Source organism: Sinocyclocheilus anshuiensis, unplaced genomic scaffold (genome assembly GCF_001515605.1).
Source record: "Sinocyclocheilus anshuiensis isolate Anshui unplaced genomic scaffold, SAMN03320099.WGS_v1.1 scaffold67, whole genome shotgun sequence".
NCBI lineage: Eukaryota > Metazoa > Chordata > Actinopteri > Cypriniformes > Cyprinidae > Sinocyclocheilus > Sinocyclocheilus anshuiensis.
Window position 1 is genome coordinate 1,686,744 of NW_015552546.1, and position 1,535 is coordinate 1,688,278.

A 1,535-nucleotide genomic window follows, 5' to 3' on the forward strand; every position below is an offset into this window, starting at 1 on the left:
GCAAATGGCTGCAATATAACAAAGAGTGAAAAATTGAAGGGGGTCTGAATACTTTCCGTACCCACTGTATAATAAAATAAATGCACATATAAAATATTATATATAAAATATATATAAAAAAATATATAAAAAATTATAATAATATATAAATAATACAAAAATAATACTGGTATGGTGTATATTTGCAAAGACTAAAACAATTTTATTCTATTTTAATTTAATTTAATTTGGTAACTCAGATTGTAATAAATAAAAAAATCAATAAAAATGAATAGAATCTAGATGAAAACTAGATGGAAAAACTTACTTCTGTACATTTCAAATTTATATTTGTCATAATGTATTTAGACTTATGTAGTATGAATCTTTTGGCTTTATAGTCCAGTCTCTGGAGTGGACGGTGCAGTATGAGGACTATAAGGACCATCTGGTGGGTCATGCGGTGCTGATGCTCACTCTCTCTGGACAGGTCACTGAGACTAGACAAACTCTGGCCAAACAGTTCAGCTTCAGGCTGCGCACACCAGACCTCATCATCACTGTGAGTTCAGATGACTCACTGTATATTGAGATTACACATGATATTATCCATCATGGCAAAATATTGCATTAATGTGACTGTTGTGTGTTATTTTCTCTCTTAGCCTGTATGTGATGCTGTGCTGGGCAGAGAGCTGAAAGTCAAAATCAAGTTCCAGAACCCACTGCCCTGTGTGCTGAAGAACGTCATATTCCGGATTGAAGGATTGGGAATGCAGCACGTCAAAACCATTCACTATGGGTAAGACATCCATTTGCAATGACTGAGTCAAACTGTTTTTCGTAATACTAATACATATAACTTTTACATTTATATTTTTGAAATAACTTTTTTTTTCATACTTTCTTTCAGTGATATTGCAGACCAAGCCTCAAAGTGTCTGACAGAGACAGTTGTCCCCAAACGGTCCGGCCCACAGAAGCTTCTAGCAACACTTGACTGTCCTCAGCTCACTCAGGTGCATGGGGTCGCAAACATCCTGGTCAAAGATCACTGAATAATCTTCACTTCATCTTATCAGTGCAAACATCTACATTCTTAAAGGGGTCCTATTATGCTTTTTCACTTTTTGAGTTTTAGTCAGTGTGTAGTGTGTACGTTTGGGCATAAAAAAGATCTTCAAACTTACAAATCTCAAAGTCCACTCCAAAGGGAGATATTTCGTTTTTAAAAAATCCCTTTTCAAGAACTACAACGAACGGCTCGTTTGGACTACAGCGTTTGTTTTCCGGGTTTTGTGATGTCACAAAGCGGCCCATTAGAATATCATTAAAATAATTCCCGCCTACGGAAATTCGAATGGTTGGAGGGTGGGGAGGGTCGAGGTCGTGGTGCATCAGACAAGACGACGACGAAGAAGAAGCGCTGCTGTAGCCTCAAGTTTCCGCAAGTTATTACACATGCACCTGAATAATTATGTATGCAAATATGTATGTTACAATTATGAAAACGTTTTTATAATAAATTGCTGACAGTACAATACTGGACAATGATG

The 1,535-nt window shown here is 36.4% G+C and overlaps 1 protein-coding gene across 1 annotated transcript in view; it reads left to right on the forward strand.

Annotated features, from left to right (window-relative positions):
- tgm1l5 (transglutaminase 1 like 5) overlaps nucleotides 1–1,037 on the forward strand; it is a 14,724-nt gene extending 13,687 nt beyond the window's left edge. Inside the window, exons 12-14 of the mRNA XM_016454578.1 lie at nucleotides 381–541; nucleotides 645–781; nucleotides 893–1,037. Coding sequence (XP_016310064.1) covers nucleotides 381–541; nucleotides 645–781; nucleotides 893–1,037 — 443 coding nt within the window. The remainder of the gene's footprint in view (nucleotides 1–380; nucleotides 542–644; nucleotides 782–892) is intronic.
- The last annotated feature ends 498 nt before the right edge of the window (nucleotides 1,038–1,535 follow it).